Source organism: Rissa tridactyla, chromosome 4 (genome assembly GCF_028500815.1).
Source record: "Rissa tridactyla isolate bRisTri1 chromosome 4, bRisTri1.patW.cur.20221130, whole genome shotgun sequence".
NCBI classification, from domain to species: Eukaryota; Metazoa; Chordata; class Aves; order Charadriiformes; family Laridae; genus Rissa; species Rissa tridactyla.
In genome coordinates, this window is record NC_071469.1 from 45,400,048 (window position 1) to 45,421,215 (window position 21,168).

A 21,168-nucleotide genomic window follows, 5' to 3' on the forward strand; every position below is an offset into this window, starting at 1 on the left:
TTTTTTTGTTTTTTAATACAGTGGAAGGTTTATTTATGGATTGATAAATACAATATCCAGTCTCACTGGGACAATAAGGCACAACTGCAGGTTACAACTATATAGCCAGAAGAGAGCAACACCTACTTTTAAGCAGACCACAAAGCCTACAAACACTTTTTTACTTTTCAATCTGTTAACATTGTTACATTCCTATTTTACATTACATGGACATAAAACTATAATATTTCTTTCTCATACAGAGTAGAGGTTTTTAATTTACATTTCTTTCTGGAATTGTGCTGCACTCTGCAAAACAAAGTGCAACATTTGACTTCGCAATTCCTTCATTTAAAACAAATCAAAAATCCTTCAGACTTGCATGTTATTCTTTAACACAAGTGATAATTAAAGGAACTGCACATTTGAGGGTAGTTTGAGACTGCTAAGTATTTATAGAAACATTAACACATGACATAGAGAAGCAGTTATAACACTGATTCTTCAATAAAGTAGCTCCCACATTTTTTTGGTTTTAGCAGTACCTCCCAGACTGTAGGATGCTCCAGCTGAACTAGATGAGACCATTTGCCAATCTAGCCACAGAAAATTATGTTACTGTCGAACCTTCAATAATTTTGATCTCTTGAATCTATCATCAGCATTACATTAATGGTATTAATCATCTTCCACTTGCAGAAAGATTTGTGTAGAAATAGATTCTGAAGTATTTGGGATAGTAGGTACTTCCCCAAATTATATTCTTATGCCAGAGCTTTCATATATACAGCTACCACCCTTGACACAAATCTAAAAGACCAGGACTTCCATATTGGAAAATATAAGTAATTACTGATTATCTGGGCCACTATGACTTAAAAGAAAAAAGAAGTCAGTACTATGTTTCATGACACTATTACCAGGGGTCAGTGACAGAACTACAAGTACAGATTTTGGCATGACTAGTTCTCTTGCATTATGTACGCTGGTACTGCATTATGTACACTTTCAGAGGCAAAACCACCCTGATGAGAGGAGGGATCCTAGGGCAAAGCAACCTGAAGAGGGCACTTCATGGTCCACTGGCAGTCAAGCCTGCAAGCTACTCAAAGGAAACAAGTTTCTGCATCTGCTACTGGAACAATTTAAGTGACTTAGTGCAGAATTCCTATTCCTTTTGAGGACACCAGAGCTTGATTCCACCACAGACTCCCCTATTGTCCCTATGAATTCATCCCACAAAGAATAAAAACTATTCACAGTACTTTAAAGCACTCTAGCCTATCATCATGCATTCAGTGCTAGTTGTACAATGAAGACATAGAAATTGAGAAGTCCTCAAGTAAATGGCAGATTTGGAAGCAGGGAATAAACAAATCTGCATGTAAAGAGCCAAATAGGAAAGAAAAAAATAAAAAGACAGGTGTAATGTAGTGTTGCTACTGCAAGCAAAAGTGAATCATTATCATGGCACTTAGTATTTGAGTAGACGCTTATCTCCGAAGTGTTTCAGAGGGCGCTTCTGTGGCATGTTCTTTTTTCCATTCTCAGATTCAAAGCTCAGAAGAATCAGCTTGTAGATTAAACAGCAGTACATACGGAGAGACATTTCTGCTGAAACAGCAGTGCAGAAAGAGACAAGGGAGAAAGGGTAAAAAAAAAATGGAAGGGAAATATATAAAAAAAAAATAATGCTCCTTTCCAAGTTGCATGGCAGCCATTTCCCTTTGTTCCTGATGCACAGGGAATGTTCACATTGGTAAAACAAATCAGGGAGGGGGTGGAGATGTACTGTATATGCACCAGTAGCAATGCTCTGTGGGAAGGTGCTAAGGAGAAAATGAAGTTTATTCATTATATAGTGGGGTAGAAAGCAAGAGGTTCTCCATCCATCAGTGAAGAAATCGAATGCTCATTTTCTGCTCTACATCCACCTTCTCCAAAACCTGCAATAAAATTCAGAAACAGCTACTTAAGTTACTGTACATACTTCTCTCCTACAAGGTTTCTTACTCTAGTACAGAGGAAATGGGTGGGGACATGGGATGTCTTCAATTTGGCATGCCAGTCTTTCATCTAGAGACCGATATTTTTCATTCTGGACTAAGGGCCTTCCAAGGAAAGAAACTTCAGCCATTAAAGCTGGAAGAAGATTGTCAAACAAAATGCAACTAATGCAGTTTCAGTCTGCCAACAGCCCAGAATGGCTTGGATCCCCAAAATTAGATTGCATGGGAATGCATGGCCAGGAAACAGAAGGGAGAATGGAGTAGAGGAAGGGGCATGAGCAGTCATTGAAGAGCTAAGATCAAGATCACAGCATTGCTAACACAGATCATTGTAAAACTGGGGTGGCAAGTTCATTCACTAAATTGCTGTTAACACTGAGGTACAAAGACATTAGTCTGCTCCAGGCTGTTTCAGGCAGTAGATTTCCGTGTTCCAAGATCACAGTGACTTAAGTTTGAAGAGACCTCCGGAGATTTTTTTTAGCCTCAACTCCTGCTTAAAGCAGGGCCAGCTAGATCAGGTTGCTCAGGGCCTCAGTTAAGTTTTAAATATCTATAAGGAACGAGGTGTTACATCTTCAGCAGCTATGATCATCCTCTTGGTAAAAAGTTTTCCTTAGAGCTAAGCATAATTTCCAATGTTGCAATTTGTTTCTGTTGCCTCTTGTCCTGTCATCATCCACCTCCAAGATGAGTCTGGTTCCTCTTGTCAATACCATCCCATTACGTAGCTGAAATTGTTGTGCTATAGGACAACTTTTTCCACTGACTATATGACGACTCCTTAATATTACCTATTTCTGACTAACAAAAGATGTCATTCAAAGGACTAGAGCTAGGAACTTGAATACTCATACTAGTTGTGTCACTAATGGATAAAAATCTACAAGTGAAAACTGATTGGCACCCTTATAGCAGAATTGCTACTCTGCTGTCACTGTGCTAGTCTGGCTATTTGTGTAAGAAGAAGGGGTTGCAAAAGAAAAGAGTGAAAATTCTCTGGTATATTCAGTGCTGTAGCTTATGTAGGAGTATGAAGAAACATATGGACTAATTATTAGTACAAAAAAAAAAAAATGTCCTGATAAAGAAAGCAAGAAAAAGAGCTAGCAGAAGGCTTGCTTTGCCCAAATGCAGGCAGACAGGACTATCCAAATGACTTCCTCTCTGTCTCCATTTGCATTTAAGTCTGAATGACTTGCCCATTACTGAGCAGTTTCAATTAGTCATTAAAAATGTAGTTTACCAACCTTTACAAACTCTGCAAAGGAGATGGCGCTATCCCCATCTTGATCAGCTTCCTGGATTGTCCTGTCAGCAATGCTGCCAAGCTGCTCATCTGAAATGTTTACACCAACCATCATCCGTAATACCTGTAACATACGGAAGTCCCCAGATAATTGTTTGGGGTTTTTTTTGTTCTGGATGTGTGTGTTTGTTTTTTAAAAAGAAAACAATATAACCATTATTGATATAGGAACAGAAGTATTCTTAGTGCTGTTTTTCTTGTGTATACTGTCAAAATAACACCATACAAGAACAACCGAGGAGGATTTCCATGGAAGTTATTTCTATACAGACTTATATTTGTCCTTTGTACATCAAGGCTTTCAGGAAAGACAGCTTCCTTTTGTACCACCTCTGACAAAGAATCCTGCTTTTTCACTAGGCAGCAGGAAGAGGTAGAAGTATGAGAAAGCTTTTGAAACTAGAAATGAGTAAGTTTTGTTGCAATGCTTTTGTCTGTTTTTTTCCCCACACAAAACATACCAACACTTGACTGACTGTCTGCTGTTTGAGATAGTTGCCTACAGGAAGCTTGTAAATATATGGTCAAATGATAACTGACGTTACTCTCTACAGTTAGTAAAGCATTTTCTGTGCAGACAGAAGAGGGCAATTTCAGTCAAAAGCAAATGCTTCTCCTAGATCAGGAACCACAAATTGCCATGTCTACTTCCCAGGATTAGTAGTATGTAATTACTCCTAGCTTAAGCCTAGTTTCATATATATGCAGCACTGATGAACTTTGATTACCTTTGTTGCAATTTCAGTAAGTTTTATTCTATTGAGAGAATGCACAGAGGATCAGGTAAACAAGCCTCAAGGCTTGTCCCTGTGAAGTCCCGTTAAAAGCACTTCTGAAAGTTATAGAAGGTAGTTCTTAAGGGGCTTAGTGTATTTGTTGGATATGTAGGATCTGCTTAGACTAACGCTCTGGTTTAAATTTGAATCTAGCACTCCCAGTCTGACAGAATAGCCTGGGCTACCAAATGAGATTAAAGTCTCATACCATATCTAAAGCTTTAAACCAGAGATAAGCAATTAGCCACCAAATTCCTCCAGGAGCTCTTTTGAGAAGACTGTTGTAACTCCCCTCTTCATTCCAAACGGGTGTGAAATCAGAGAAGGTCGTGATGGACTCATTCAAAGCAGCCCTGTGCTATTTACCTGAAGAAGCTCATCCCTGGAAATCTTGTCATCTTTATCTAGATCGTATAACCGAAAAGCAACTACAGGGAAGAAAAGAATGAGCAGTTTAATTCAAATGCTATCATTTTTCTTCATAACAATACATTTCTCTAAAAAAAAAAGTATTCATAAATTATTTTAAGATAATTAGCTTAGAATTTTAATTCACCATAAAATTCATATTCACTTCCATAAAGTGTTATTACCACATACTGGAATAACATTATTGCCAAGAAGTGAAAAATCTTACTTAAGTACTCCATATATGAGTACTTTCAGAAGCGCTCTGCTTGCAGAGGTGTTTCTTCAAAGGCCCAAGTCATGGAAGTATAATTACCACTAAGATACATTCAATCCTTCAACTTCAGAGCCAACAATTTTTACATCACCATTAATTCGCTTTGACTATATTCTGCATGAGATATGACAGAAATTTCTAAGTGCTCTTAGGATTGTTGCCAACTTTGATTAGCGAGCAAGAGCATTCTGCTCATATACTGTAGGCAGATGTCCAAATACTCAAGAAAGTACTCTGCTGAATGTGAGGAAAAAGCCCTATATTATATGGAAGACTGGAGAAAGAAGCAGAAAAGCCCATTCATGTATAGGATGTTCTAAATCTGAAATAACTTTGGATGTAAACCATTTCAAAACACGAGACGTTTGGAAAAGCATATACATTACTCAAGATTCAACTAATTCCACCAAATTCCAATACAAGAATGGGTGAATTGTTGACATTCTGAATAGGGAAGCTTGCAAGTTAATTTAAAAAAAAAAATTAAAAATCAGGTATTAGAGGATATCATTCCCCAGGGAATAACCGTCCGGAAGACCCCAAGCCCCTTTCACTTCCTTCCCAGAAAAACGAAAGAACAATAACTGCTTCTATAGGCAAGTTCACATTTCTTACAGTGGAGCTTGTTACTTCGGCTGTTCAGTGGTTCAGGTCCATTCTGGTCTTTGCTCTTTTCATTATCTTCTATGGGTCGGAAGTGGGCTAGTGTCCTCATGAATCCACGGAAATTCACCTGGTCCTCTCTGCGTAAGCATTTCAGCAGGTCAGTTTTAGCATAGCTTATACAAATCCTTTATTTCAGTAAAGAAGAGTATGAATGTCTAAAGCATTAACACCATGCAGACACTCCCACCTCCCCAGCGTTTGGCTGCCTATGCTCAAACCCAGCTCTCATATCAGTTGCAAACTGGGATCACACTGCTGTGAAGTATGATGCATAAGAAAAAGCAGCTGTGGTAAGTCTTGTAGAGAGCTCCCCTCCCATTGCCTGCAAGCTCTATTTAAGATCAAGCCCTCACCCTTGGCCCTTGCCTGAGCTATCCTGCAGCTATGCCCGAGTCTGGCAATGCATCTTGCTGATCTGGACCCCGATTCCCTGGACTGACCTGAGACTTGCTTCACCACTGCCAACTTGTCTGTCAACCACTGGACTGCTGGCTGACAACAGTCACTGGACCTGCTCTGCTCTTCTTGTTCAAGTGCTGTGCCCTTTTGTCAGCGAGTACATAGCCCCAGACAGCTTTGCTGTCATCCTTCCTCCTGCTTGCAAGGCAGCCATCGCTCACTGCTTCCTCACAAATGGCTCTCTTCTCTAGAGTTTCTGTGGGAATCAGCTACATATTTTCCAGGACTCCTGCTTTCTATTTAGGAAACCCTGCCTGGCATTAGCTGATATTATGACTTGATTAGACAGTCCAATCTTCATCAATCAGTAATGACAAATGTGTTCAATAGCAGCAGCAGATTCCACAGAACAATCTAGAGGTATAACAGAGAGAGACAGTACTGCAAATCTGATCATCTCTTTGGATTTGTTAGAAGTGCTATAAACTATGTCTTGAATGGGATGAAAAACTAAAAACAAACGAAAAAGCTGATCTAATAAGAAAGGTACGCTTAGAGGATAAAAGGTGAAAAACAAGACTGAATTAGTTAATTGCAATACTACTTAAAACAGTATTGCTACAAGTTTTCTTTAAGAACCAAAGTCCATACGTGCCCTTGACCTTCTTTAGAAGTGTTCAGCAGCATAGCAAGAAAAACCATGGAAAACTGTGACATGAAGCCTGAGTTTGTCAATGAATACAGCACACAAAGCTCTTGTAAGGCTGTGAAGTATTTCTCATTGCAGAACAAAAACATGCTGAAGAAACAATGTACCCACAGACATTTCATGACAAGTTTGAGGTGTTCAGTTATCAGTAAATTCAAATTCTATGCTTCAGTTATCAGCATTTCACTCCTATCAAAACTTCTGACAAGCTACAAATTTTGTGCCTGGTCACAAATTCAGTTCATCGGAACTCACCCTTCTGGAAAGAAGGCATTGATAATTCTGTCTCCCAGTGGATTGATGGCAAGCTCTGGAATCCGCTGGAAGTCTTCACGGCTAAGTAAAGCAAGAACACAAGAACTCTGCATAAAGTTGAAGTCAGAGGAGAGAAAGTTGCGTAAAAAGAATTCACATTAAAACATCTATTGGGTTCTATTTCTGCAGCAAGACACTTGATTTTTAAAACGTAACTCTTTAAATAATGTTTTCTCTATGACTAATGACACAAAACAAAGCAAAAGACAATGCCAAGCCTGTATTACATTACACACTAGCAGTGTTTATTTATCATGTTAACAGCACTTCTCAGATGCTAACATTGTTCATGCTAGAAACCTTCCTGTAATGATGCCAACTAGTTTGCAATTTAAGGAAAAGAAAGCATCTGAAATAGCTTTGAAAGAAAATATGGCTTCAAAAATGAAAATTAACTTTTTAAAAAATTATTTTGGTACTGAATCACTTGAGTTGGTACAATTCTTCCAGATTACCCCATTCCGGATTCTGGGACAATACCATATTCCTGCAAACATAACACAGGTGATCTGCATATTCGAGTTGATTTTTTTTGTTTAATTTTTGTTTAATTAACAAAATTTAATCAATTTTGTTTAATTAAAGCAACAATTTTGTATCTTATTATAAATGACAAATTTCAGATTATTTTAGCTTCAACCGTGCACTGCCCAATTTTGAAGTGGTAAATTTAGACTTTGACAGGGGCCTGTACAGCAGATATAACTTCACCAGTACACTGCAAATACTCACTGCTCTTGCCAGCCATTCCCCTTTCTGCTTATGATTGTATATACACAATATAGTATAAGCACAACTATGCTTACATTCTTATAGCTTCTTCTGATCTGGAAGACATCATGAGCTGTACTGATGTAAATACATTTTAGATCAGCATGACATGAACGTAGGGTTCATTCTATTATTAGAGTTGCACTAATAATGCTTCTTTTCTTTCAACCTAATAGAACATCACTGACAGGAAAGTGGAATAATCTTGGTGTGACCGAGCAGACACACCAAGTGTGTTTTAGTGAATACTTCGGTCAACAGGTTTGGTTTTGGGGTTTTTGGGGTTGTTGGCCCCCCCACTACTACAACAGAGCACAGCAATTTACCAGTTAGTACAAGATGTACTGCACAATCATTTAGGTTTTAAACGGCAAAGAAAATAGCAATGGGGTAAGATTATAAAAAGTCCAATTGTGCCTGCGTGGATAACTTGACATTTCCTGCCCAGTCTCTAGAAATACTGACTATTTCCTTCGAGTCAAATGCAGTCCTGCTGTATTGGAAGCTTCGGTCAAAGTCTCAAACTCGGTTACTAAATGTTTGCTGCTTTTGAAACCCATGCTCACTAAATGAATTAGCAACAAGCTTTGATTCATGATGTCCTTACACCAAAAAAGTGGCAGAGTAACATAAATAATCTCAATATCTATTTAAGTATACTGGCCTTTTATAATACTGTGATCTTAAAGGCAGGGGAAAAAGGAATTGGCTAACCTTATTACTAGTCTAGCCTGGGAAAAGCATAGAAGCAAGACGTTCTAGTTTTAAATGCATTCTAAAGCACTCCTCGCACCCAGGCACACCATAGCACTGTTAACAGTCCCAATTATATCTGTTAGAACATGGTTAAGCTGTTTGACCTTTTAATAGAGCAACTTGGCCACATTTTTAAGCTATCCCAGCAAACTTCTGCTCTGACCATGTCTGAATTATTTTTAATAGACAAAGTTAACATCTGTATAACATGATAACATGATCAACTTGTTACCAGACCCTTCAGGACTGCTGCATTTTAAGCTATAGCTGAAGGGCAAAGTATGCATTAGCCATTTAGGCAGGAGATGCAGCGATGCAGAAAACCTATGCCCTACTAACAAAATTATAACAACAGGACTTCAGTATCAATGCTAATATTTACGAGCTAAAATCAGAAACTGCCCTCTCTTCCATTTAGAGCAAAATCCTAATGCTTCAGAACTTTAACTTGCATATCACTATTTCTTAGCATTGAGCCTCAATTTACACTTGGCATTTCAGCCTCCAGTTGTTCTGCTTTCTAACAGGAGATTAACAATTAACCACAAATAACTCCCCAGGTTTCAAATCTACTTGTCCTGTCATTATCAGGATTGCAGTAGACCATTTTTGCTTATTAAGAGCACATTACTGAGGGAGTGTTATAATTGAAATAGCCGCAACAGCCATAAAAGTAAATGAATGCATAATGTAATTTATTCTCCACTTTATAAACCAAGGCTTCCTGCAGTCATTAGGGACCAACTTCACCTGGCTGAGGCTGGAGCTTACAGGAAATCTGATGCCCTCTACTTTTGTGTTCATGCGCCATAGCAACAAGGCTCTTCTAACATACCTTTCCCGGAACCTGGCTTCTCTTAAACCCTTCCTTAAACATAACATGCAAAGCAACCTTTGCATGTTATCATTATGCAGGCCAGCCATTTAATGTATATGCCAGTGCACTCACACTTAGACATACTTTGCAGTAAGGAATTTGTAGATTTTAAGCAAGACAAGCATTTCTAAGCATGAGTATACCCTCCAAGGCATGTAGCAGATCCCTACTGTAAAGGTGGCTCTGCCTTACCCTAAAGGCTGCAAGAAACCTACTAGACCCTTTATTTTTCTTCCATTATTTCTGGTTGTATATCCTTTTACTTCTAGACAGCAGCAGAGAGTACCGTTCCCTCAACAGGACTGAGGAGTGTAGGGATGTGTAGAGCTGAGGAAAAGTAAAACAATGGAGAGAAAACAAACCATATGCGAAACAGAAGTGTTAGAGGAAAGGAAAAATTTCCAGAGGATACAGGTAACAAGAAATTACTTGGAAAAGGGAAGTAATTAAAAGAAGCATGGTGTATCATGCAAGATGGTCAAACAGATTTAACAGGTTACTACTAAAAAGGTTTCATTTCTCCCCTCCCTTGCTAACATTAGCTTTGTCCTTCATCAAACGTTTTGGTGGTCCCATGTATCTCACTAATCCCCCGAAAAAGCTCCCCACCTTCTTCCTCCCCATCCTACCAATTATCTTTCTGTTGAATAAGCAACTTGAAGCAGTTCAAAAAACTTCAAAAATCTAACAGCACCATGGCTGAAGAAGAGGTGCTGTAAGCCTGGAGAAACAATACAGAAAGAGGATGGACATCCTCCTCTTTCACAGCTCTGTCAGCCATCTCATCTAAATTCATCCTTACATGTGCTCTGGACAAATATAAAGAGTCACACAACTATCAGAGGGGTAACTGGTTTATTAACATTAGGCCAAGAAGTACACTAAAACTAAAGATGATGATTAGATGAGCAAGGTGGTGGTGGTGGGGAAGCAGTGTGAATATACTTCCATCCTCAATCATGCTTTAGACTGTTCTAGTTCCCTATCATTCTCCAATCCAAACCCATATCCTGCCTGTCTTGTCTGCTTTGGATAAAGCTAAAAATCCTTTGCATTTTCTTAAGCAAAGGTAAAGTATTCCAGGTTCAGACTGCTCTTTTATGTTTCACTTTGAAATCTTGCAATATCAATTTGACAGTAAGAAAAAGCCTGACACCTTTCCAGACTGAGACAATTCAATTCACTGACAAAGATTAAGAGATGGCCTGGCTAGCTCTTGTTACCCTTCTCTCAGGATCAGAGGCTTTCTGTAGCTCTCCAGGAGACACCACCTTGTGAACAGCTTTCATAAGCATGAGATATGCACAAACAGCTCAGTATGTCTGTTTTCCTCCTGTATCAGCTTTCAGAATACTTACCCTCCCTTTCTTCTTCCACACTCCAGGCTATACCAATTGCTGTACAGTAAAAAACACTTCTGAAATGCTTAACCCGTCATTTCCCCAGCACAGAAGAAAACTACCTTAAATGGGAGGCTCCATGCAAGTGTTACACGCAAAAGTAACCTCCTTTTTACAGTAAATCTCCTTTTTATAGCTCTATATGTGTTCATCTAGAGCCACTTACTAGTAGCTAAATTTTGGAGCAGATGTATTCTTTTACAGTGTACGCTTCAGTAACAACACAAGAAAACTCACTGAAGCAAGCACATACTTATCCTAGTCATACACTTCAATTTCCTCATCTTGGAAATCAGAATGTAAAGAAGAGAACATGCACATTGTTTCCTCCTGACCTATAGTTAGGATGTAGGCAGAACAACTATGTTTCAGATTTTACAATTTAGATGTAGCTATGGACATACCAGGGTATCACACTTTTGTTTTGGGAACTCCACATGTCACAATACTGAAATCAAAGTTGAAAAAAGGATTTTTCAAAGGAACAGTTTTGTCCTGGCTTTTACAAACTGGTTTCCTTCAGATGGTGCAAGTCTGAGTGAGTTTACTCATTTCGTTTCAAAAAAGTGAAGCTAAGGAAAAAATATAACATTTTTCTACACTTTTAAAGAATTTGTAGAAGTTAGTAACTATGGCTGTAGTCATTTGGGGGGGGGGGGCGGCGGAGAAATAAGCCAAAACAAGGCATATGAAGTTTTTTCTCCATCAATATTGTTCTTTTACATCTCATTTATGTAATACTAAAAAAAAGTGCTTTGAAAATGCACATAGGTAGACTGGATAGAAACATCTGCCTAGGAAAGATTTCAGCTTTTGATAATAGTTCAAGAAGGAACTACCTATCTTCTCTAACCACCAAGATTAATCGTCATCTACCAGATTTTCTGTACAAAGTGCTCTTTACCTTCCCCATTTTTAATACATAGATAAGGACAACACACCTTTTCCCCTCTTCAAAAGTGTGGTACACATTCAAAGATTTATTTCATGCCATAAAGAACTGCCTAACACTTCTTTTCCTGATCATAGTCACATGAGTGATTTCTGTCACGTCTGATTTGTAAGTCAAAGGTGTAACATCCTTATGGAAATGATCATTCTTGCTCACAGGAAACAAACAGAAGACGTCTTCTACACTGGTGGTAATAAGCAAGCGATAACATCATCTCGCTCATCTCAAAGTAGCAAGTTCTTTGACTGGTATTTCAGGAACCAACATTTATGACCTTCCAAGCCGTAGTTCTCACTCTCCCCCTCATTGTTTTTTTTCAGGAAGTAGTTTTCCATTACCTAAACTTAATGGTTTCCACATATTGTGAGTGCCAGGACAGGTTTCAAAATTTGAATGCCACTAAGTCAGCCATGTTCAGGAGCCGGCTACGATGAGGCCAAGACTGCAAGTTAATGGATCACAGTTTGCACAGTTGCTGTGATTTTTCCAAACAAACTTCACTTCCTTCCCCATGTACCATGTGATTATCAACAACAAAAGTCAAACTCCTCCTGATACGTAACACTATGAAACTAAGCATTGGGCAACTGACATTCATAGCATATTTAATTAATTACTCCTCTTACGTAAACTGAGTACAATCACTTTGAAGTTTAAAAAGACTTTATGGACTCAATAGGTGAATTTAAAGTTGGAGGGAGGAGTTGAGGAAAAGTGTGTGCTAGGTTTAAATTATGCTAGACTGGCAGCCGTCACCTTTATTCATCAGTGAAGACTAAATCCACACACAAAGTCTGAAGAGGCTGTGTTCTTCTTTCAGGTAATTTAATTTTGAGACATAATTAGTATTAACCTTACCTACAATATCATCAGCTGATCTGTCTGTCACAATTGCCAATTAACCAATGCTACAATTTATATGATATATTGGCTTCAGTGACAGAGTGGGCTTAAGAAGTTCCTGCCCATCCCATCCCAAGCCAATTGTTTCCTCACCCACAATCCATTTTGTCATCCCTTCAGCTATGCAAGTCTAGATATTTACAGTACAGCCACAGTCCAAATCACTGAGTCGGTCAACTTAAAAATATCTACACAAACCAAAAGGGGACGGAGAGTATTTTTAACCAAAAATAATCACTTGGTAGTCCTGTTTACAATACTATTCCACAACCAGTTACTTAAATGTTAACTTGAGAAGTCAGCAATTTGTGGCACCAGAAGGAACTGCATATTTCCTTCAGGAAAGGAAACTGCAGTAAGCCAGCAGTACTGCCAAAGGCAGTGTACCTTACAACTTGTCACCTTCATCTTCTAAGCAGCGATTCTAGCTTTGTAGTTGGGGTTGGTTCATGGACAGGTCTAGCTTTCATATGTTCATAGTGCATCCTACAATCACATTTTGCAAGATCACATACAAAAACCCCCAGTGATGTCTGAATCTATGTTTACTGGGTTTGACTCGGATAGAATTGCTATGAAAAACACTAACTCCATGCCAGCCAGACCCTGTATACTAATCTACAACATCCTTTTCCCCTTCCTACTCTCTCCTGCATTCTCTCCTGCATTCTCTCCAGCTTCCTCACACTGATTCTGGCATATGCAGCTATATGGTGAATGGGAAACAAAATCCACCTGAAAACAGATCAGATTCCTTTTTTGTTGTTTTGCTTGGTAAGTTTTCACAGCTGTAATTAGTTTCCAAAGATGAGCCTTGAGTACCAGCATCCACACAAAAAAGCAACAGACTTTCAGTGGCACTGTGGTCTCAGACCAACTATGTTGGTTACAAAATTGCAGCCCTGGTGCAATCATGGACAGCTCTTATTTGTCATATGGTTCTGTAATATTAATGTAATCCATAGGCAACATCAAAAGAGAAGAATAATATGCAATTTAACACAATCAGAATTCATAATTAGTTCAGTGAATAAACCAATACCAATGTGCAATACAATAACCAGAGTAGGGAAGGCTAGAGAACAAAGATAGCACACAGAGACACACCTTAACAGGCAATCATCCTGCTAGAGTTTACTTTTCAGCTGAGAATACTCTTTTCCAGCAGGCTCAGTCAATCAGTGAAAAATGTTTTGCAGATAAAGTTTAAGTCATCTTTCTGCAATTAAGCTGTAAGAAACTGATTCACTTCTGTAGTTTTCAAATTGTAGGCAGAAGACAAACACTTTAAAGGTCTTGGAATATCCTGCACTACTACTTTAAAGAATAAAATGTGTATTGTTTAGTCACAGTGACTTACTTCCAGCTCTTTCTTTTTATCATAGAATGGTTTGGGTTGGAAGGGACCTTAAAGATCATCTAGTTCCAACCCCCTGCCACACGGGTTTTGTGCATACGAATAGACACTGGTGTTCAACAGGAGGTGCAAAGTTAAGAATAGTAAAGGGCTTGCAGATCAAAGTAGTGTTAAAAGACACTGGGTATCAGAAACAATTAAGAGCCCATGCTCCAAAAATATAAATGATCTTTTTGTTACAAAAGTCAGGATGAAAAAGACATAACAGAACCATTCTTGTAATAATTATTAGAAGCAACATATAAAGAAAGGTAAGAAATAACAATCTAAAAACGTGATTTAACATTTCTGAACCTTTGTTGTAAGACCGTCAATATCAAATCTGACCTTTCTTGCATTAACTGCTACAAATCCTCAGCACTACAGTAAACACAACTCGTATTTAGAGCACCTTGACACAGTTCAACAATCAGATTTCTCCTGACCTTTCATAAAGGAGAACAAACTTGAATGTCCATGTAGACAGTAGGTATGAAAGAACCTGTTATAATAGTCTCACTGATTCACCATATGAGGAAAACATGCAGGCATCCTGCAACAGCAAGCCACCATTACAGATAGGTGTTAATGCAAGGACAGCCAAATTAGTGACAATACCCACCTAAGAGTGCCATTTTCTCCTTTGTCTAGGCTGGTAAAGCGACTGTACAAGCGGGTGATTTGACTGTGGGAGACTGAAAAAAAAAAAAAAAAAGAAACACAAATTAGCATGTCAAGCATGTCAATGATTCCTCACTGGAGCAGACCACATTACACTGAACTACTCTGTTGTCAGAAGCAGTGCTCAAAAAAAAAAAAAAAGATTACACAAAACAAGGTACATTGGAAGCACACAGCAATCAGCAGTTTAGGGGACTCCTTGACCTGTAAATTGTGGATCTTGCAGGAATCCACAAATAAGCCTATTCTTCAAAAATTTGTCTAATGTTGCCTCTACCCGCTTATATCTGATTCAGTAAATGGCAATTAAAAAGATTTGATTCACAGCTCCCTTAATTCCTTTATGGCTAGAAATAATCCAGACACAGCCTCCACTCACCGCCTCTACATCATTCATGACAATGCAGACCTCTGCTGGAGTATCTTTCCTTCTCTTTTGCTTATCACTACTCCTGTTGCCTTTTTCCATCCAAAGGTGGAAAGTGTACTCAGTTTCTCTGCACCTGGAAAGTGGTCAGAGAGATTTTACATCTGATCACTTTTCTTCCTTCATAGGACTGCCTGAATCTAAACAGCTTGTTCATTTTGGGGTTCGCTAAAGTCACTTCCAGACTTCTAGAACACCGAGTTAAAAATTAAAAAGCCTATTTCTAAATAAGTTTGGGAGGGAGTTAGGACACAAAGCAAGTAGAAAGTTATTGGACTTTTAAAAATCTGCAATTTGAAACAGAAATTGCAAAGCCAGTATTAAATTCAGCATCATGGTGTCAACATTACCAAGATACTAGACACCTAGGTCTTTAGAATAGTCCATGATGGGAGGGGGTTAAACAGCAATTCCTTTAACACTGAAAGAATCTCCTACAGAAGATCTTGGCTTTTCAGAGCCTCTTCAGATGAAGTTAATAAATACATGAAATAAGACTGAATTGAATTTCAATGTTTACTCAGTAAAGGTGTAATTTTCTACAATGTTAAACTAGTACTTGATGTCATTTTCAGATTCAATTGTTTTAAAAGCCTTCACCAGCACATGTACAATGGTTTTGTTACTTGCTAAAACTTATTTGGGAACAGGTGGCACAGCAGTTGTCTGATCTGTGACAACTGAAGCAATTTATTTTTTTTTCAGGTTTGTTCTTTCTACAGGCTATTTGTTTCAACTCTCCCTCCTTTAGGATGACCTGCCAGCAACTGTGATTTGTTCTCTTCCCCCCACCCCCCCTTGTCTCCTCGGCAACTTTCATTCTTTGCATGGGGTTGAGCAATTTGCTCAGTTCCACCTAAGGCAACCTAAAGCTGCCAATCAGACTTGGCAGCTTGCTCAATTTCAAGTTAAGCAACACACACATAGAAAGCAGGCAGCAGTATTTTAAAGACTTCAAATTTCTACGTTTCCAATTTAGTGTTTTAGATATGATATGCAGTAACAGTAACTGATGATGAAAAAGTAATAGCTTGGAGTTACATCGCTGGTAAGAAACCCTCTACTCCCACTCCTCCCTGGAAAGTAAAGGGTGGTAAGAATTCTACTCGGCTACCATTTCCAAACTAATGTCAGCAACTCCATTTTTCGAATACCTCCATAACAGCTAGCGTGTGATAAATAGTATGTAGCTATTGACAGAATAAATGTTTTTGTTAACATCATACTAGACAAAAAGCATATCATGGCTATATGAGAAAGGAAGATGATTCAGGTCCATCACTGTATTCTTTCTTAATTTCCTTTTTGGCTCTCATCCCTCATAAAAGCTGCATCACTAGACACTTTTCAGAGCCTTCTCATGCAAAATAAAGATTTCGACATTTCCTGCTGACCATAAGAGAACCAGAACCAAGATCTGCAATTTATGACTGCTTCTTAAAAATCAATGGTTAAGGCTTAAAGGTAGCTGAAACATGATTTTATCTATTCTGTTATCCAACTAAGGTCCTGCTAAAAATAAAAGGCAAAACCTCTAGAACAGGAGCTTTACCCTCTAGTTTACTTCTGCTAAATCATTAGATTTTTTTTGCAATTAGACACTCTGAAACTCTTGTCTAAAACATTAGCAGAAGGTCGTATATGATATTTATATACTTGGAAAATACATGGATATCCATCAGAAAATCCATCACTTGTTAACGCTAAAATATTTTTTCTCCTAAACTCTGATATGAGGATTAGTTTGTTATTAATCCCTAGGTAGACTGCTTCAAAGCATGGGAACAAAGGGTGTGAACCAAATAGTTTGAATACTGTTACATTCCAATGGCTTTCCAAAAGCTTGGAACAGAATGCAGACAGGCAACATCTTGGACCTCTCATCTGTTTCTTATAGTTGTTAATGAAATACAAAAGCAATCAGGACTACTTGAAGGCTTTTTCAAACTCAAATTTCAAAATGCTTATATGCAAAGCAAACAATCTCTGTACAACATCATATAAGATTTAGGACTGTCAACTTCAGGCTTAACACCTGCTACTGAGAACTTGATGGAGATTTTTTGTCATATGATTTTCTGTGGACATGTTATTCTCTGGTTCTTGGAAATATTTCCTTTGCAGATGTTGCTAAACTTATTATGCTAAGAAGTGTTTTTTATCACAAAATAAAAATTAATATAGAACTTTAATCCAAACTTAGATTTCATTCAAGAGATTAAGTGTCATTGTATAGCTTTTGAAAGACTATGTTTCAAGTCTCCTAAAAGATACCTTTTTAATCTGTTCAGCTAAAGAATATTAACACATGACTTATCACTTATGTTAGTATCATCAGCGTTTCCATTTTGTGCTACGTAAAACTTACAAGAGAAAAATTGTGTAATTCCATAGTTGAACTCAATCAAATTGGTTAAGTGTTCTATTCAGTCCTTCATACTTATCCCAGATGAACCGAGTAAGTCATGTTTCACAGTAAGGAGGCCAAAAAAAGCATCCTTAAGAGCACTTACTAGAACAACCAGTTCAAGATGGACATGTAGTACTGTCAAATTATTTCACGTCTATGAAGTCCCTTTCTCAGACTCTTTAGGTAAAAGGTAAAGTATCACCAGCATCAAGTTTCTAACAAACTACAGGATACTCTATTCAGTAACACTAACTTAGCATTCTCCCTGTGAACCTTGTTCCAAATAAACCAGCATCCTGGGTTGTTTGGGTTTTTTTTCCTCCCACCTCATACCTTGCATAAATATTTGCACCTGTATGAGGTGGAATTTTCCATCTACCTAAAGTAGTACAAAAGGCAGAGGAAAATCACATTCCTAGACTGTGGTTACAGGCTGGAGGGGAAAAAAAAAAAAAAGATTTGATAAAGCCAACAAGACACACTGTGATGACTTACAAGCAAGAATGAGTCAGAGAAGATTAGTAATACTTGATTAAGAAAGTGGTATTACTTATAAAACTGACCAGTAAAAACCCAGGAAAATTTATCAAATTCAGGCCACCAAGCTTAAACCCACTGTTCACACCCTCAAGCTCCCCACTGTGAAGATATAAGAAAAGCATTTAGAGGCTAACTAGAGCCAAGAGGGTATTGCTTAGAATACCTATATAGCCATCTTAATGGCATTTATTTAACCATCATATAAGTAAAATTCTAGAAATAAAACACCACTGACAATAAAATCAAATATTGGCAGGGAGGAAAAAAGTAAAACCTTTTAGAAGAACATTCCAGATTCGGGGTTTGTTTTTTAAAGCACTAAGTGAGGTAAGGCTACCTTTACTTTATGACCTTTATGATCAAAAAGGAAAAACAGTAAGTTCTTGCTGGATAAGCAGGCTTGGACATTCCTACTTGTTTATCACAGCTCTCCTGTAAAAGGTTCCCTTGACAGATGGAAAACAGATCACGGAAAGTATGTTAACTCACTCAGCTGTCTGTTATGCTAGCCAGTACTGCCTTAATTTTCTTCCACTCCTTTTCTGCGGTCACTTGTTTTCCTGACACAAATAAACTATCACTTAAAATGAATATATGATAACAATTCCATTGGAGAAATTGAGAAACGTATTTTCACGTAGCAAGAACAGAACAGCAAGCATAAGCAGGAAAAAATATGATTTGGGAAGACCTTGTTTACCTGAAGGGAAAAAAAGAAAAAACAACCTAAACAGCAAAGCAATACCTGTAATATTATGACCTCCTCTCTCCAACTAGTTAGAAGGCCACCCTCCATTTACTATAATTCAGTATTTGCTAGTTCTCAGACTGGCAACCATTCTAATTAGCCAAATTAACAACACTGAGTTTTCTCTTTTCTAAGGTACTTCATGAAGAACTTAATCAAATGCTATGGAGTAAATTAGCTATATACTACAGTCCAGCTTGAACAATGTTCTCCCAATTGCTGACCAGTGCAGGAATCTTTACTTTTTATAGTTAACCATACCCAACTTCCGAAAGTTACGTTCCCTCCATGTTTTAAATGACACTCATTCTGACTACCCTTAAGGCAACTTTAGCCACAGCCTATGAAACAACATTTGCAGAAAAAAAAATAAATTACTATAAAACGAGAGCTTTTTCAGGCTAAAAACAGATGCTGGAGGACAACTCCAGCACCATAAACAGAGACAGACACCTCTCCAAAATCCATCGAGCTCGCTCTGACCGAATACAGCTACAGGCAACGCTGCTTCTCTCCCTTCCCACTCGGATCTCGCTGCCGCTGTACAGCCGATCTTCGCCTCCTTAAGCCACAATCACGGCCCCCACGCGAGGTCTCCCCCACAACCCCAGCGCAGCTGGGAGACGAAGGGGCTGGCAGATCCCGGCTGGCTGGATGTCACCTTTCGCTCCCCAGTGCGCCGGGCAAACACCAGCCCCGCGCGGCCGCCCCTGCCGCGTTCAGGCCAGCCTAAGGAGCGCCTCGACTACCAGCGGCTGCACCTACCGCCGGCGGCTGCTGCCAGCCCCGAGCGAGCGGGAGGCCGGCAGGGCACCGAAGGAGACGCGTTGCCCGCGGGTTTCTGCCAGCCCCGGGCCGCGGGCGCCGTCCCCCCGGGGCCGCTCGTTCGCGGCGACCGGCAGCTGGGGGCGAACCAAGAGGCGCTTCCCGGGCCTACGTGACACGTCCGCCCCCCGTCGCTGGCGACAGCGGGGTCCTGGCCCGGGGACAGGCACTGTCCAGCGGGGAAGGCAGCGGTCGCGCTCGTCTCCCCCCCCGCCAGGCAGGGCCGGCGGCCCCGGGCAGGGCTGGGCGCGCAGCCGCGAGGGGACAGGCAGCGGCGCGGCCGGCCGAGGCGCCTCCCCGGCCTGAGGGACGAGGCCGCTGCCCCGCTCCGGGCACCCAACCCCCACAGCGCTTCCTGGCCCGCCTCGCCTCACCCCCCCGTACTCACAGCCTGTCTCCTTCTTGATCTCCTCGATCTCCTCGTCCCGCAGCAGCGTAGACGCCCGAGAACCCATCGCCGCCGCTGGGCCTGAGGGGAAGGGAAGGGCCGCACCCCGCACCGAGGAGAGTTACGCAGCCAAACAGTGACGGCAGTACCACAGCCACCCCCAGCACGCTCCCAACCACACTCACCCCGCCGTACTAAGGCGGAAAGCGAGCTCACACCGACTCCTATCGCCCCACCCGCCGCGTCCGGCCCGGCCCTCACCAACCGCCCCCCACCGCCCGGCGGCCGCCGGCCGACACCCGCGCGCATGCGCACGGCACAGGCGCCATGGCGGCGGCGAGTAAAGCTGAGGCAGCGGGGCGGTTCCTGTCGGCCTCTGCCTGTAAATTCTTCCCCCGCCCCGTGATTGGGCGTGGGCACTGGTGGTCCTTCCCCTCCCCTCGCGCTGTGCCGCAGGTGTTGTGCTGCCGGAGCCCTGTCTCCGCTGGCTGCGGCATGTCCCTCAGCAGCGAACGCTTTGGTGCCGTTCTGGGGAGCACCGTTAAAGTCACCTTAAAATGCGGCGTCTTCCAAGGGGTGCTGCAGCATGTGAATCCTGACCGGAGCCTCCTCCTGCGGAGAGGTCGGGGCGCAGGGCCGGGCCGCGCCGCGCCCCGCCAGCCCTCGGGGCGGTCCCGGCCTGTGTGAGGGGAGCGGGCGGGCCAAGCTAGCGCTGCCGGCCCGCTCGCTGAGGGGAGGGCGCCCGTGGGTGCCGTCCCGGAGCCCAAATGGGCGCCGGGATTAATAAAATAAGCTTAAAGTAGAAGTTGGCGGTACCTGCCCGTGCTCCCGGCTGTGTAGGTGCGGCAGCCCCGAGCTGTGTCCAACTCGGAGCACAGCCATCTTACACAAACCCCCTCCTGAAGAGTGAAAGAGCTGTCACTTAACCCATTTGCTGATTTTTTTTTATTTTTTCCTAGTTAATAGTATTACTCAGTCCTGTGGTCTTGCTTAGTTCTGTAAATGATAAGCTTTTAACCCAAACAGTGGTGCTTGATGTATGTCTGGTTTTTTTCCCCTCCTTCATTTCAGTGAAGAACTTGGAAACTGGCAGAAGCACTCCAGGAGTAAAGATGTTTTTTGACCGTGAAATAATCAATGGTGAGGCTTTTCTTATTCCGTTTCAGAGCACAGGGATCGTACCTGTTCTTAGGTCAGGATTTTAAATCCACTTTTTGGTCGCTCTGCTGCATTTTCCAGTTGCACAT

The 21,168-nt window shown here is 40.7% G+C and overlaps 2 protein-coding genes across 3 annotated transcripts in view; one reads left to right on the forward strand and one right to left on the reverse strand.

The window, feature by feature from the left end:
* On the reverse strand, positions 1–20,202 carry CHP1 (calcineurin like EF-hand protein 1). Its single transcript, XM_054197615.1, has 7 exons — positions 19,922–20,202; positions 14,525–14,597; positions 6,788–6,868; positions 5,374–5,501; positions 4,440–4,501; positions 3,239–3,361; positions 1–1,925 (listed from the first exon to the last, which is right to left on the reverse strand). Exons 1-7 carry the CDS (start codon positions 19,986–19,988, stop codon positions 1,872–1,874), a joined length of 588 nt encoding a protein of 195 aa, XP_054053590.1. The 5' UTR covers positions 19,989–20,202; the 3' UTR covers positions 1–1,871.
* The window catches only part of EXD1 (exonuclease 3'-5' domain containing 1), a 22,652-nt gene continuing 21,656 nt past the window's right edge, over positions 20,173–21,168 (forward strand). For both annotated transcript variants that reach the window (XM_054197606.1, XM_054197607.1), the window contains exons 1-2: positions 20,173–20,543; positions 20,993–21,061. In XM_054197606.1, the coding sequence (XP_054053581.1) occupies positions 20,249–20,543; positions 20,993–21,061 (364 nt within the window). In that variant the 5' untranslated portion in view covers positions 20,173–20,248. The remainder of the gene's footprint in view (positions 20,544–20,992; positions 21,062–21,168) is intronic.

What these genes read in the sequence shown, in the direction of transcription:
- CHP1 (XM_054197615.1), bottom strand. Translation starts at nt 19,988, where the DNA reads ATGGGTTCTCGGGCGTCTACGCTGCTGCGGGACGAGGAGATCGAGGAG. An exon ending in GGAGAAAATGGCACTCTTAG is followed by an intron (nt 6,869 to 14,524) that starts GTGGGTATTGTC and finishes TGCTTTACTTAG; the next exon opens with CCGTGAAGACTTCCAGCGGA. An exon ending in CCGAAGTAACAAGCTCCACT is followed by an intron (nt 4,502 to 5,373) that starts GTAAGAAATGTG and finishes TCTTCCCTGTAG; the next exon opens with TTGCTTTTCGGTTATACGAT.